The 14,262-nt window shown below is 43.1% G+C and overlaps 1 protein-coding gene across 1 annotated transcript in view; it reads left to right on the top strand.

Moving 5' to 3' along the window:
* The window catches only part of LOC144785098 (uncharacterized), a 37,574-nt gene extending 23,585 nt beyond the window's left edge, over window positions 1–13,989 (top strand). Inside the window, exons 2-3 of the mRNA XM_078664198.1 lie at window positions 151–314; window positions 13,861–13,989. Of these exons, the coding sequence (XP_078520324.1) occupies window positions 151–314; window positions 13,861–13,978 (282 nt within the window). The 3' untranslated portion in view covers window positions 13,979–13,989. The remainder of the gene's footprint in view (window positions 1–150; window positions 315–13,860) is intronic.
* The last annotated feature ends 273 nt before the right edge of the window (window positions 13,990–14,262 follow it).

Here is a 14,262-nt window from a genome sequence, read left to right as displayed (position 1 = left end):
GATGTGTTGTTCTCAATGGGTAAAGGAATATGTTCATATTGTTTGCAAAGTTATTGCTGGCAAACCTATTGATTTGGTTTCCAGAGATTATACCACGTTACCAAAATGGAAAATACTCTACTGAGCTAATTTTACTGTTTTGTTCTTCAGGAGGATTGCGCCCCATGTACCATCTCTCATATATTTGGTGGAGACACCTATGCCGTCGGCTATTACTCATACAAGTGGTCAGAGTTGTTGGCACAAGATGCTTTTGAAGCCTTCTCAGAAATTGGACTGCAAAACCGAGACGAGGTCATTAAAGTGGGGCGAAGGTGAGAATGGTGCAAGTAAATAGCAGTGGGGAGTTGGGGTCTATTTAATGCATGATGAGTACTGACGACAAACCTATGAATACTCAAGAAGAACAAGTTAGGTAACGTTCTTTCTGGTACAGACTCTGCCTAGCTGCAAATTCCTCTCCTTTCGAATATTCCCCAGGTTTCAGACTGGACACAGAAAATTTTCAGCAATACCTTATGCCCCGTCAGGTGGTGCCATGCAGCTCTGCACTGATGCTGTTCCTCTCCAGAAATGAAATGTGGAGCCATACTAGTGCCACCCCTGTGCACTGACATCAGTTGCTTTGGAGACTGACCCCAGCCCCAAGAGCAAATTAGTCATGAGCAGTGTGCAGATTCCTAGACAATGGTATCTTATTAATGGGTAGAGTTCAATCATAGATTGGGGAGAATGGGAGAGTTGGGAGGAATCTGTGGCTAGATAGTTTCTACCAGAAAGAGCCTTACCAAAGGTAGGTAACTTGTTCTCCTGATAGAGACTTCTAGCCGCAGATTCCTCACCTTTTGAATAGATACCAAAGCACTACTTCTATTGAGGTGGGTCTGTAAATGGACTAAAATAAAGCTCTGCAAGACTGGTCAGGCAAAATGCCCCTCTTGGCCAATCTGCCTGTCTAGACAGTAGTGCTTTGTGAAAGTATGGAAGGAGCCTGTTACATGTCTAGGACAGGGAGTACACCTGCTAATGTAGTGGTATCAGCTTTGGCCCTGGTAGAATGAGCATGCAGTCCTTTCGGAGGCAGCTTTTTAGTCAGTGCGTAGCAGATCTTTTTGCCAAGCACAATGGTTCTCTTCTGCACAGCCTTTCTTTTTACTCCTTAGCAAACCTCACAAAGACCTGATCGTTCATCTGATGTTCTTTTGTACAATCTTATTTAGATGCTCAGTGCTCACTTAGGGTCCAAGTGATGGAGTCTGTTCTCCTCCTTAGACGAGTGAGGCAAAGCATAATATGCCGGTATGGTGATGCTCTGACTGAGGTGGAATGGCATCACAACTTTAGGCAAAAAGGATGCCCAAATCCACAGAAACAGTTACTCTTGGAAGAAGGTGGTGTATTGTGGATGAACACTAAGCCTGAAGCTCACTTGCACGCTGAGGTGATGGCGATGAGGAACACAGTCTTGATGGTAAGGAGCCATAAGGGGCAACTGTGAAGCAATTCAAATGGAGTGCACATCAAATACATGAGGACCAGATTAAGGTCTTCACGGGACATCACAAAAGGAGAAGAGGGAACATATGTTGTAGCCCTTTCACAAATTGCATCACAACTGGCAACTTAAAGAAGGAGGGCTGATCTGGCAACCGTAAGTAGGCTGAAAGGGTCAAAAGATAACCTTCAGCCGTGCCCAAAGCAAAGCCTTGCAGTTGACGAGACAGAACAAACAACAAAACATCAGATAACTTGGCCTGGAGGAGGTCAATATGACAAAGGCTTATACCGTTTTTGTCGAGGGACGCCAGGCTACCAAGATGACTACAGTCACCTCCAGAGGAAGGTCAAAGGTTTTCAGCTATTGCTTCTCAATCTTACAGCGTGAATGTGGAGATTGCGAAGGCCTTGCTGCAGAACTCTACACTGTTACTGCTATAGCAAGTCCTCCCAGAGGGGCAGCCCGATCAGAGGACATATGCTCTAGCCCAGGAGTTCTGATGCCCCACTTTCTGTGACCAATCCGGAGCCACTGAGATGACTTGTGCCCTGTCAGTCCTGATCTTCTTAATAACATGGGGTAGGAGTAGTATCGGTGGAAAGGCACGCAGGAGTTCTAAGTTCCACTATATGAGAAACGTGTCTCAGAGCAAAAGATGCTTTGCAAACATAACATAACACATAACATATATTTGTAAAGCCCACGTTCACCCGGAGGCATCTTGGTGCTGAATGACAGATGTTTATTACTACCCAACTTAATGGTACTCATTTTATCGACCTCAGATGAATGGAAGGCGTGGATCCCGCCGGGATTGAACCCTTGACCATGAGGTCAAACACAGACCCCTGCAGAGGGTGCATTAGTCCACTGAGCCACTAGGCCCGGCCTAACTCCAACGTGCAGACGTGCTGGCATAGTGTATTCACAGCAGTGGCAAACATATCCAGCCAAGGTTCTCCCCTTTTGTGGAAGAGACCTCGTGCCACCTCCATGTGTAACTGCCACTCATGATCCGCTAGGCGCTGACGGCTGAGCTTGTCCACCCTGGCATTCAATGATCCGGCCAGTTGGTTCACCACCTGGAACATTACTTGGTTGGCCAACCATTTCCAAAGGCACAAGGTCTTCTGGCACAGGGTCTATTACTCCACCCAACCCTGTTTGTTTCAATAACACATGGTGGTGGTGTTGCCCGTGAGCTACTGTCCCAGGTTCCCCTTCATGAATGAAAGGAAGGCTCTAAATGCCAAGCGAATAACCCTCAGCTCCAGAAGACGGTTATGGAGCTTCGACTCTGCTGGAGACCAGAGACCTTTGATTTCCACAACTAGCAGCTGGTTACTCTAACCCAGAAGCGATGCATCGGCCACGACTGTGAACTCTTGGTGGGAACGGAGAGTGGTCTGCCACTGAGCCAGTCGAGGTCCAGCAACCACCACAACAGGTAATTTGCAGACTCCTTCAAAATCGGAACTGCAGCAAAGAGGTTTCTTTGACGTTGGGCCTACTGGGATGTCAGATCGCGCTGCAAAGCCCTCTGGATGCCGGAGGCCATCAGCCCCAAGATGCAAGAGTCTATCAGCCCCAGTAGCCTCTGAGCGGACTGCGCTGAAATCCAGGACCAAGGCTGAAAGATACAGATCATAGCCTGAATGTATTGGACTCTCCCAGGGGAAAGGCACGAAAGCAAACCCTGATGAAAGGGAGCGTCTCACTTCTGCATATTGATCGTAAATTCCAGGGATGACAGGAGGTTCACCGTAATCTGGAGGTAGCTCATGACTGCTTAGGGTAAGCCCGTCTGCAACAGCCATTTATTGAGATAGTGGAAGATTGGCACCCCTGACCTCCAAAGGTATGCTGCCACCACTTTCTTGAACACACAAGGGGCACTGGTGACTCCAAAGGGAAGTACCGCAAACTGAAAATGCTTGTAGCGCAGATGGGCCAGCAGGATGGGTCTATGGAAATAGATGTCATGCAGGCCCAAGCCACTAGCCAGTCTCCAGGGTCTAGGACAGACAAGACCTGGCCTAAGTTGAGCATTATGAATTACTCCTTCTGGAGAGGATGCAGGTTTAAAACAGGCCGCAGGCCACAATCTTCATTGGGCACTAAAAGTAGTGGGAATGACAACCATGACCTACTTCTGGCACAGGCACCCTCTCAATGGCCCCTTTGGTCAAAAGGGCTTGCACTTCCTGCCACAGAATGGAAAGATGGTCCTTCGTCAGTCACAGGGGGAGGGCGGTGTAAAGTTCAGCAGGAAAGAAAGGACAGCTAAGGCGTAGCCCCAGTGAAAAATCTGTAGACCTGACCTGTCTGAAGTTATTGCCTACCTATTGGGGTAGAATCAATGGATTCTGCCTCTCACTGGGTGGCTGTACTCCTGTAAGGGCACTCTAAAGATGTTTGGCAGGTGGGGCTGCAGAAGGTGCGAGAGACTAGGCGGCCATTTGACTTTGACCACAGGGGCGGTGGGCCCCTCGGTCTCGACAGCGAAACTGCTGAGTTTTTTGCAGAGGCTGGTCAGGCTGGTGTTATGGGGCACCTTGGCCCACACTGCAGAAGGAGCTGTGAAAGTGTTGGGGTAGGCTAGGTGGGACGGAGAGAACCAGAGAGTGAGTGGCAGCTATGGTCTCCTTAGAATGCTACAGAGCGGAATCAGCCTTTTCCCCCAATAGGCGAGTCCTATCAAAGGGCATGTCCATCAGGGAGGACTGGACATCGCCTGAGAACTTCCCCTGTCAGGGGAGTGGGAAGAAATACATTGGGATTAGTTGGCTTGTGGAGGCTTGCACCACTAGGCTTTTGGGTGAAGGGTGCTGCGAGAAAAAAAAGCAGGGTTTCCTAGAGCTGGGCAATGCCTCCTGGCAATTTGTCAATTGACTAGGGAGCCAGAACAATGTTTGGCCCAAGCTCCCAATATGGTATTCATCAGTGCCTTGTTAAATGGAAGAAGGGATCATAAGATGTCTTCCCTGGCTGGAAGACTTCTGTCAAGTTATTGGTTTTAACCACCAAAGGGGGGAGTTTTAAGTCAAGTACCTTGCCCACCCTATGCACCCCCATAGTGTAGGAAGCGGATTCCTCTGTGGGTGGTCCAGGGGGTGAGAGGAGACCTGTTTCCCGGGAGGTATTGAGACCACTAGCCTCCTGTAAATTCTCGTATAAGTTATCATCCTGGCTGGGTTGAGCATACTCATCACTCGGATCATAGTCATTATCTGCGTCCATTCCAAAAAGGGAAAGTGGAGTGTGTGTTTTCCCTTGTGGAGAAGGTAAATCAGTGCTGCCTCAGTTGGAACCAGATGCAACTTTGGTCAAGATCGGACAGACATCAGCCTGGCATTAGAGAGAACTATTTGGACCTCCTTCAGTGTCGATAGAATGGCATTAAAGTCCCTGGGGGCCTTCATAGGTCATGACGCCGGAAGCGGGGTCAGGACTGGAGTCGGAGGAAAAACAAGCCTGAAGGGTCCAACTGATGCCTAGGAAAACACACCAGCGGCATTCTAGATGGGGGGAGCCTTTTGGCTCCTTGGGGCCCAAAGGCACACCAGAGGGAGTCAGTAATGATCCAAAGAGCAGGAGCATGGCTGAGTGGAACTCTTTGATCTGATGTGCCTTGGCTGTTGACCACAGAAACTCAGGTTGTGCCAGGCCCAGCTGCAAGATTGGCTCTGATTTTGGCTGACTTTAGGTGCTTGATCGAGAAGAGTGGCATTGCCCCAGCACCTGCTCAGGTGAAAGCGAGTAGAGGGAGAGAGCAGTATTCCACTTCCATTTCTTGTGTTTCATTTTCAACTTACTTGACAATCTTGAACACGACAAAGACCAGCCTCTAGATCAGCTTTGTCAACTACGGGAACGGGACTGAACTTTGGACGCAGACCGCAACTAGAAGTGGTCCAGGGGGGAGTCTTTTTATAGTTGATGATGTAAAGCTTAGCCTCGCAGTCACTGGTGGCCCTCAGTTCATCGACATGCAGTTGCTGCAGGTCTTAGAGTCCTGACCTGACCCCAGACATTACTGGTATACCTGGTGGTATCTGTCACACACATTTGTTTGCAACAATCCCTAAAGGGCTTAAAACCTGTTGTTTTTGTGGGTGTCATCCCTTGCACCCTGAGAAAAACTTTGATGTAAAAGTCTTTGAAAGAGACAAAGGAAGCTCTGCATCAGCATTTGGTGGCGCTGAACGAAAGTAACTGACAGTACACAGGGATGGCGTCTACATGGGCGCTGCGTGTCATTTCTGGAGCTGAATGGCGTCAGTGAGGAGCTGAGCAGCACTACCTGAACGGCTGAAAAGTTCCTGGATTGAGTCTGATGCCTGGGGAATACCCAAAAGGTGAGAAATATGCAAATAGAAGTGTCTTTCAGAATATGAAGTTTTGAGTTATTCAGTAGTGTCAATCGTTTATATTCTCTACTCTCGTTAGTAATTCAAGTTAGTGAATGGGCACTTTATTCTGTGTATATTGCTTTGAAACCTTTGCAGCAGTCACAAAGGACACATACCACTATTCTACATGACTCATGCTTCTCCTCAATTGGTTACTTGAATGTCTGGGTTCAACAATGCCAAATGGGTATTCATCCTCAGCTGAGCAGATCCCTGTAGATTAAATCACTTCATGCTGAGGTGATTCGCGTGGTCTGCACAAAAGAGCAGAGTCCAGCACCTCTATGGGCACCAACACAAAATGAGTAGTACGTGGAGAGTTCCTAATAATCTTGGTCAAGTTGAGTTGGAAAGGAGTGCTTTCACTTCTCGCCATCTGGTCACAAAATCCTTTCCTTTAAAATGAAAAAAAGAGGGCAAACATTACCCTTAGTCTTCGGTTTATCTAGTGACCTCACCAAAGACCTCATTCAAATCAACCAAAGCTTTTCACTGCTTTATGGCTAGGACATACGTTTGTCCCAAATCCAGTGTCAGTATCTCCATTTCTAGTCTTTGTGCCATCACCAAAAAGACTGAAACAAATCAGAGTCAATCAAGCTAGAAAGATGCCCAGCCTCATTCTGAGGACAAGAAGTCCCAGTCACCATTCAAGTAGTTCATGCACATTCTGTTCGTCCACCTTTGATGATGCAATCCATTCACATAGTTTGATGATTTTCACTTTGCTACCTTCAGTAATCTTCAGTCGCCTAAGATTTTTGGGTTCTGTCACCTGCCCACAATAACTGCCACCCCTAAGCCCCATTTGGAAGTTCACATGCCCCTTTATGGCCCTAAGAGCTTGCCACTATCCACACTAGGGTAAAATACTGTAGCATTACAACCTTGTCAGCAAGATGAAGGAGGGTTCATTTGATTCTAATTCTACATTACGTGAACCAATTTCTTCTGCTTCTTAAGTTCAAGATATTTCAACAAACTCAGAAACAGAAAGTAGGTTAGGATGAGAGTTAATTCATTGAACTTGACAAACCTGCACCCTCATGTACTTTTGAATCACAGTCACTGAAAAATCACAGCAGAACATCCCTGAATGCAGGTGTGTGTGAAAGCACGAAAGTCTGGCTCCAGTCGTGAAGTGAATTGGATTCTGAAAGTCCATGCTATTGGACAAACTGAGTGAGTGTCTGTCAAAGGATCTGTCCTCATCCAGCCTACCACCGATCATTTAATCCCTCTTTGAGGGTTTCTGTAAGCATTCCCTCACTAGCTCTGATTTCAGTTAGGAGAATTCCATTCATTGAAGCCTGGAGACAAACCAGGCAAAGATTTTCTGATTAAGAAAGCATCTGAATCAGCCAAGAGATGGTGTCATAGTGTCTCACAAAAACAAGATTTTAGCCTAAGAGAGCTGGTGCATTCAGTCCTTCTGCATGGATTTATTTTAGGAAGCCAGGCTTAAATTGCATCAATTTAGTGTCAGTAGTACTTGGAGTGGATCGCATGCTCTCAGACCAAGGTCCTTCAGCCCTTCTGCTATTTCTACAAGTATTATAGCCCTATACTGAAAGTATAGCTGATCTTTCCCCCACCCTAGTTCATATTGTGACAACCACATATGAGTCTTCCATGCTTAATGCAGAGACTTTTCTATCAGCATGCTGTGAGACAAGCCAGGCTCAATGCTTTGCTAAAAGAGGCTGAGTTGAATGTCACCTTCCTTGCCCTAAACCCCTTTCTCTCTAAGTAGATCAGTAGTTATCATGATTCCAATGGACAACATTACAACTCTGTATTAAATAAAGAATCAGTGTGTCAAAGGCTCCAGATCTCTTTGTTACCAGATAGTGATAGTTATCTGATTGCGAGCCAATCGTCAATGATTGTGTTCCATAGAGGGGAGTGCTTAATATGCAGAGACAGGTGACCTCTGCAGACTTCTGCCCACCAATCATGAGTAGGAATCAACATGTAATTCAGGTCTATCTTCAAGGTCCTGGGTACCAGTTAAATACACCTTTTCATAATTCACCTCAGTCCACATGGAGCATTGTGTTTCATGGATCGGAAAAGGAGAACTTTCTGAAGAAGACTATTGATCAGGTTGGATTGTTGCCTAACTACCAACATAGTTATTTCTGATGACCACGGATAGTGGTGATAATGCAAACATCCTCAGGCTTGCAGCCTTAGACTATCCAGTGTTGGAGTATACAATCCCTCCCTTAACACAACAGAATGCTTTCTAAGTACATAAATTAATATTTGTGGACAAAACTCACCATACCTTCCTTCTAATATTATCTTGAATGTTTAGTTCCCGTGGAACTAATCTTTACCCACCTGGCGGACAGGAAGGCTTCCACAAGGGTCCGATACAGTAGTAACTGAGATGCATATGTTCTTTAAAAATGCTCAATCAAATGAAAAAAACGTTGTCCAAAATACTGCGATGTAGCATTTGGAGATATTATTTAAAAACGTAATACAATTCATGAAGAAATAAAAGAGTTCACTAAAGTAGCAAATGGTTTTGTCACTGGGCCTTGTCAAATACATAAACTCTCCCACTTGCCAGAATAAAGAGGTAGTAGTTTTCTCTAAGAACTTACTTGGGTTAATACACAAATTGACATGAGACCCCTCCTGACATCGGCACTAACCAATTTTAGAAGTTATCATCAAGCTCTAATGAGATCATGAAAAAACCATCTCAACGACCCGAGGCTTCATCTGGCCAGATGCTTCACGTCTCAATTTGCTTTCATGATTTATGCCTGAACCATATGCACCGATGGCTTCCGATGACATCAGACTTCTTCTTGGAAGGTGGCGTCCTTTCATTGCTCTCCTAAGGGTTATCCTTCCCTTTTGTGCAGCAAAAGTTTACACTGTTTTCCATTGTAAAAAGGCAGTTCCATTACTTATCCCGATATATCCCACAACGTGTTGATAAGTTACATATCACAGAGAAATCTGTCCACCTACTTTTGATTCATAAGCCTCCTTTATTTGTATTATTATTATTAGTAACAGTTTTCAGGGGATGCATGACGTTATAACGCATACTGTTACAACGCATGCTTTTACAACGCAACTTTTACAAAGCAGGATCCATTACAACGAAAACCATTACAACGCATTTTTTTACAACGCATATACCTTTACAACGCATACCATTACAACGTAAGTATAGGTAAGTATATACATTTTTTTTTAAATGTAAGTTACTAAATTTAATATAATTTAATTTTATTTAATTTTAATTTAATTTTTTTTAATTTAATTTAATTTTTTAAAAATACCCCTTTACCCAAAAACCCAAACCTAGCCCTGAACCCTAAAAATACCCCTTTACCCAAAAACCCAAACCTAGCCCTGAACCCTAAAAATACCCCTTTACCCAAAAACCCAAACCTAGCCCTGAACCCTAAAAATAGCCCTTTACCCAAAAACCCAAACCTAGCCCTGAACCCTAAAAATACCCATTTACCCAAAAACCCAAACCTAGCCCTGAACCCTAAAAATACCCCTTTACCCCAAAACCCAAACCTAGCCCTGAACCCTAAAAATACCCCTTTACCCAAAAACCCAAACCTAGCCCTGAACCCTAAAAATACCCCTTTACCCAAAAACCCAAACCTAGCCCTGAACCCTAAAAATACCCCTTTACCCAAAAACCCATACCTAGCCCTGAACCCTAAAAATACCCCTTTACCCAGAAACCCATACCTAGCCCTGAACCCTAAAAATACCCCTTTACCCAAAACCCCAAACGTAGCCCTGAACCCTAAAAATACCCCTTTACCCAAAAACCCAAACCTAGCCCTGAACCCTAAAAATACCCCTTTACCCAAAAACCCAAACCTAGCCCTGAACCCTAACAATACCCCTTTACCCAAAAACCATACTTACCTATACTTACGTTGTAATGGTATGCGTTGTAAATGTATATGCGTTGTAAAAAAATGCGTTGTAATGGTATTCGTTGTAATGGATCATGCGTTGTAAAAAATTTGTTGTAAAAGTCATGCGTTGTAAAAGTTGCGTTGTAATGGGTGTATACCTTTGCAGGACTACTTTGTAATTGAACTGCCACAGATTAGGATTGGAGTCAAAGAATGTTGAGCAAGTGCATTCCTCCCTGTGATTCGACTCTAACCTATTCAGATCTGTTCTCCAATTTAATTCCTCATAAATTAGAAGTTGAGGTCAAAGGATATAGGATACTTATCCTTCTAACTGAACTCTAACCTCCTTTTCCTCTTTTCAAATTGCTTATTGACATCCCCTCTCGCGCTCTGAAGGTATCAAAAGGTAACACCGGACACTATTCAAAATTGACAAAATAAATAATAATACATTCTTATGGCAGTCCGTGGCCATTCTTAAATCCACAATAGTTTGTACACTAATATTTTCCAAAGTTTCTCAAAATTGATATTTTCTTCTTCATGGTCTTCTGTCAACAATCATGGATGAATTGTGTTATCCCACAAGGGAGTACAATTATGAAATTATTTAGTGCTTCATGATGTCATGCGTAGGATTTCAGAGTATTTTGAGAGTTTAAGCCTCAATTCTTTTAAGATGTACTGAGTCAGCAAAATATTGAGTAAGATGGCAAGAATCCTGTTCCCCACTCTTGCTTTGATATAGCAGGCCAATGAAACCAGGTTCAAACAATGGATCAAGCAACATTTGTGCAAGGGTGTGCGCATTCTGTGATGAAAAGTTTTTGTACTGGAAGGTAGTTCTTCCAGTGCAAATATCCTTTAACACTTATCCTACTCTGTACCTGTGCTGTACAATGCAGCACGCATGCAACATTCTCTTCTTTATGCCAGCCTCGAGGAAGCGTAAGATTTTGGAGCGAAGCCCCTGAGGGATCTGCGTCAAAACCCATGGGTGGTTGCATAGGAATGCCCAGGTGATACCCATAGACATCACCCCTCCTCCACGCAAAGAAATACAAAGGACTGCATGGCACAACTTTGTGTCACTTTGGAAAACTATCCAGCACAAATCCTGATTTGCAGTGGATAGTCAATCCCAAAATAAAACTTTGTCTGGTTTGCGTAATAAAAGTAACACCCAGAAACTCCCAGAATCGCATACCTAGTTCACTCTTGGTTGATTACCTGTCTTGTAGGAAGACTGTATTTGTATGCATGTTAATCAGAACCATTCAACCTTGTTGTCTACTAAAATTCTGAAACCGCTTTCATACCATGTAAAAATCACCTGGTTCACTCTCAAATATCTAACAGTAGATGAAATCAAAATGACCACAGGCTATGCTGATGTCTTGTGGACACGGATCCTTAGTGAGCTGCCCCTCCTTTGGCTGCCTGCAATTGTTGAAGACACAACCCAGATCTAATCGTTCTGCTCTTAGTACTTTTCTCATTTTTGGGACCCCTGAGATCCTTCTTTTGAATGAAATGTCCCCTGTATAATATAATTTGGGACCACAAGTCATGCCTCCCTCTTTCAAAAATAAACCGATTACAATTAGGGTCTCCTCCCCAGAGTCCTTTCCTCAATTCATCAATGTTCTGAACCAGCTGACCCGCATGTTACTAAAAAACAAGACTCACCTTTGCAATTCTTGACCCCTGAAAAGTGTGGATGGCACAAATCAACTAGAAATTGTAAATTCTATAGCTCTGAAAAATCACTGTATTCTAGTCTGCCAGCCATCCTATGGCTCCTTTCATCTCCTGTCCAACTTGCATTCTATATCGTCACGTGATCTCTATGTCATTTCTGAGGGTTTGGGGTAAGGCTTATTATGCACATCTTTTGCACCTCATAGTTCCATTGATGTTGACCTATTACACATGATAAGCTAGCCTCTCATAGATGGGCTTCAATTGCAATTTGGGTTATGCGGTAACAAATGTTCATAAATAATTAAACTCATCTTTTGAATCTATGATAAATTAGGCCTTTCTCCAGTGATATTTGGGAATATAATTGGGGTGAGGATATGCCAATACCAATGTAAATGTTTCCATTGCTGCTCTGACATGGGTCCCATTCTTCTAAATTATTATTAAACAAATGCTATGTATTCAGGGTATAACAGAATTACTGTGTAAGGTGGTACCCCTCAAAACTGAATCATGCTGATTACCTACATGCCTGTAACAGAAATTCTCTGGAAAAAAAGGCTAGGGGACACCAGACAGACATGACTTTTGCCATTACTTATGTTAGTTGCCAGGTGAAATGTCTGATTAATACTAGAAGGTAACCTTAGATCACTACTCAAAATTTAAAATGTTCTCCATATTAGTGATCCCAAACTCAACTTTTCACCCAATCAAAGATATTTTCCAAACCAAGGCGGTCTGTTATAAACAGGGCCTAGCCTTTGTACGTATATCTATTATGGCTGTTAATAGATATTTATGTAATTAGCTGTGCTGAGGAAGGAAGCCTTGCTGTTCCTTACCTATCATTTCCTCTATTGCCTTAACTGTCTTGTTCATCAGAATATATTCAGATAACATATTGGAATTAAAGAAATGAGCTTATATGAGACTTCTTTTTCTCCTTCAGCAATGATTCTGGCCCAATTTTAAGACCTTGAACCCTTTAAACAAAAATAATTAGATGATCTGAGCAGAGCTTTGGTAGATCTCACACTCTAGCCCATTTTGGCTGAATGCTGGACCGGTTTTAGAATTGTATAACAAATGATCTACTTGTTTGTCGGTAAGGTATCTACTTGTATCTGGGCAAACTTTTCGAAACAAGACTATTTCTTTATACATTTGCAGTCTGCGTGAACTATGACCAACATATTGCCAAAAGATGAATAGAAACCATCATGAAAGTGAGCTTGCAATCAAAGTTTCTACCTAGTAATATGCTTGTAGTACACCTTTTAAGGTGAAGGCACCGCTTTCGCCCTTCCCTAGCTCCCTGCTTAGCCTGTAGCCACTTTTTAAGATGAAGCCGTAGGACCTTCCCATCCCTTTCTACCCTACTAAGCTTGAGGTCCCCTTTTTATGATGAATGTGCAGTACTTGCTTTTCTCCGTCTTCCCTCCTAAGCATGTCTTTATACTAGGTTAACTGTTTGCAAGAGTGGCTTCTAAACTTCTGTTCTAAAGAACCCAAAATATTGCTGTGCTTTGTCAACTAGAATATTTTTTTAACAGAGAAATCCATGATACAAAACAATGGCAATGGCAACTACTCTAAACCCACTTTCACATCCCAGAGGTGTGCAATGGCAACTAATCTAAAGCCCATGTTCACCTCCCATAGGGTTGGCATTGACAATTACTGTGAAACCCGCATTTGTCTTCCATTGCCTTGGCAATGACAACTACTGTAAAAGCCAAGTTCACCTCCCATAGGTGTGGCAGTGACAACTACTGTAAGACCCATGTTTGCGACCCATGTTTGCGACCCATAGCCCTGGCAATGACACTACTATAAAACCCATATTCACCTCCCGTAGGCATGGCATTGAATAGTTTGTTCTGAATTGCAACTCCTTTTCAATATGGAAAGGATGTTTGATTTTTTTGTCTGTATTGTACATAATCCAGAATTCGACATTTGTAGTTAAACTGCACAAGAATATGTGCAGACAAACAACAACTATTTTAAAAGTTAAATAGACTATAGTATTTTTCTATTGGCTTTTCAGTGATCAGTACATTCGTGTGTATTAACTCTTGGACCAGTTAATATTTATCAATGTGATTTAAGTGCATCCAAATCTAGAAGGTAAATGAGCACTGTACATCTTACCAGAAGAAAGCAATAGAGTTAACAGATAAAAAAACAGAACAGTCATGCAGAAAGATTTGCTACAATGACATTATCAGCGAGAACATGAATCATATCAAATAACCTAACTCCTGATCTAGTGTACTGCCTTTGAATACTTCTAACATTTAATACATTTCAATGCTTGTGTTCACAGGTTTCGTGATACATTTCTAAGCTTGGGAGGTGGAACTCCCCCTATGGAAGTCTTCAGAAAATTTAGAGGTCGCGCCCCGTCTCCATCTGCACTCCTCAGAAAATATGGTCTCTTATAATAAAAAAAGTGTTGTTAAGATCTATATTAAAAAAAAGAAAAGTCGGCTACTCCATGAAAACAGCAGTGATGGTTGCTGAAAACATGTTGTGCTCATCATAACACAGTTGAAAAGGAGTTGTAAACCATTTATATTATTTACGGTGAGAACATGAAGGTGATGGACTAACCAGAATGGTTAGATGCAATTAAGGTGCAATCTTCCCTACATAGTTGCATCTAATTGGTTGGCATTTTTGTATGTTATTTAAACAATGTTTTTCTTGAGATTTCCATTACAAAACA

The sequence above is a fragment of the Lissotriton helveticus genome, chromosome 10 (assembly GCF_964261635.1).
Source record: "Lissotriton helveticus chromosome 10, aLisHel1.1, whole genome shotgun sequence".
Lineage (NCBI taxonomy): Eukaryota > Metazoa > Chordata > Amphibia > Caudata > Salamandridae > Lissotriton > Lissotriton helveticus.
Note: the sequence above shows the minus strand (reverse complement) of the source record. Positions and strands in the feature narration are given on the sequence as shown.